General features: G+C 42.7%; 1 protein-coding gene across 1 annotated transcript; it reads right to left on the bottom strand.

Annotated features, from left to right (window-relative positions):
* Window positions 1–55: 55 nt before the first annotated feature.
* On the bottom strand, window positions 56–396 carry LOC106512647 (PAS domain-containing serine/threonine-protein kinase; the record flags this gene model as incomplete). Its single annotated transcript, XM_014001222.1, is given in 2 exon segments — window positions 56–179; window positions 256–396. Coding segments are annotated over 2 exon segments (265 nt in total), but the record flags the coding sequence as incomplete, so codon positions are not given.
* Between the last annotated feature and the right edge of the window lie 244 nt (window positions 397–640).

Raw genomic sequence — 640 nt, 5'->3', positions numbered from 1 at the left:
GTTAATTAACCATATACCGGTATTGTCCTACAAAAAAAAAAAGAAAACTGCTCACCAGAAACACCTAATATTTTGGATGCAGCTGGACTTTTGCACTCATCCACATGAGATTCAGACTCTAGGTTGTCCTTGTCGTCAGACATCCACCCAAAGAAACCAGGCATCAGGAAAGTGACATTCTGTGGATGAAAAGCAGAAGTGAGGGTTGAGACACGGCAGCTCAGCAGCCCCGTTTAGCCGGTCGGCCTGGCGCACCTTTCCCAGTAGCTCATCCTGGCTGTACCCAAACAGAGTCAGGGCCAGGTGGTTGTGGATGCTGAAGATGGAGCCGTTTGGACGTAGGAGGAGAAGGCTGCTCATAGGAGCAAATACCCAGACCGTTCCAGAGTATTCCAGAGCTGGGCTGGCTGAACGGACAATGCTGTCCGCTTTAGATTCTGTAAAAGTGGAGTTAAAACAAGTTGCTGAATTTGTTACAGCCCTATCAGAGGTTTACACCTTTAAATATCTTGTCCCTCTTTAAATTTTAACTTGTGGATATTATACAAACAGACACTTAAGCATTTTTAATGTTCTATTTGGAAAACTGTAAATTAAAAACATAATGTTTTGTCTTTTTAACTATGTTACATTTTATCCA

The sequence above is a fragment of the Austrofundulus limnaeus genome, unplaced genomic scaffold (genome assembly GCF_001266775.1).
Source record: "Austrofundulus limnaeus strain Quisiro unplaced genomic scaffold, Austrofundulus_limnaeus-1.0 Scaffold9618, whole genome shotgun sequence".
Lineage (NCBI taxonomy): Eukaryota > Metazoa > Chordata > Actinopteri > Cyprinodontiformes > Rivulidae > Austrofundulus > Austrofundulus limnaeus.
Note: the sequence above shows the minus strand (reverse complement) of the source record. Positions and strands in the feature narration are given on the sequence as shown.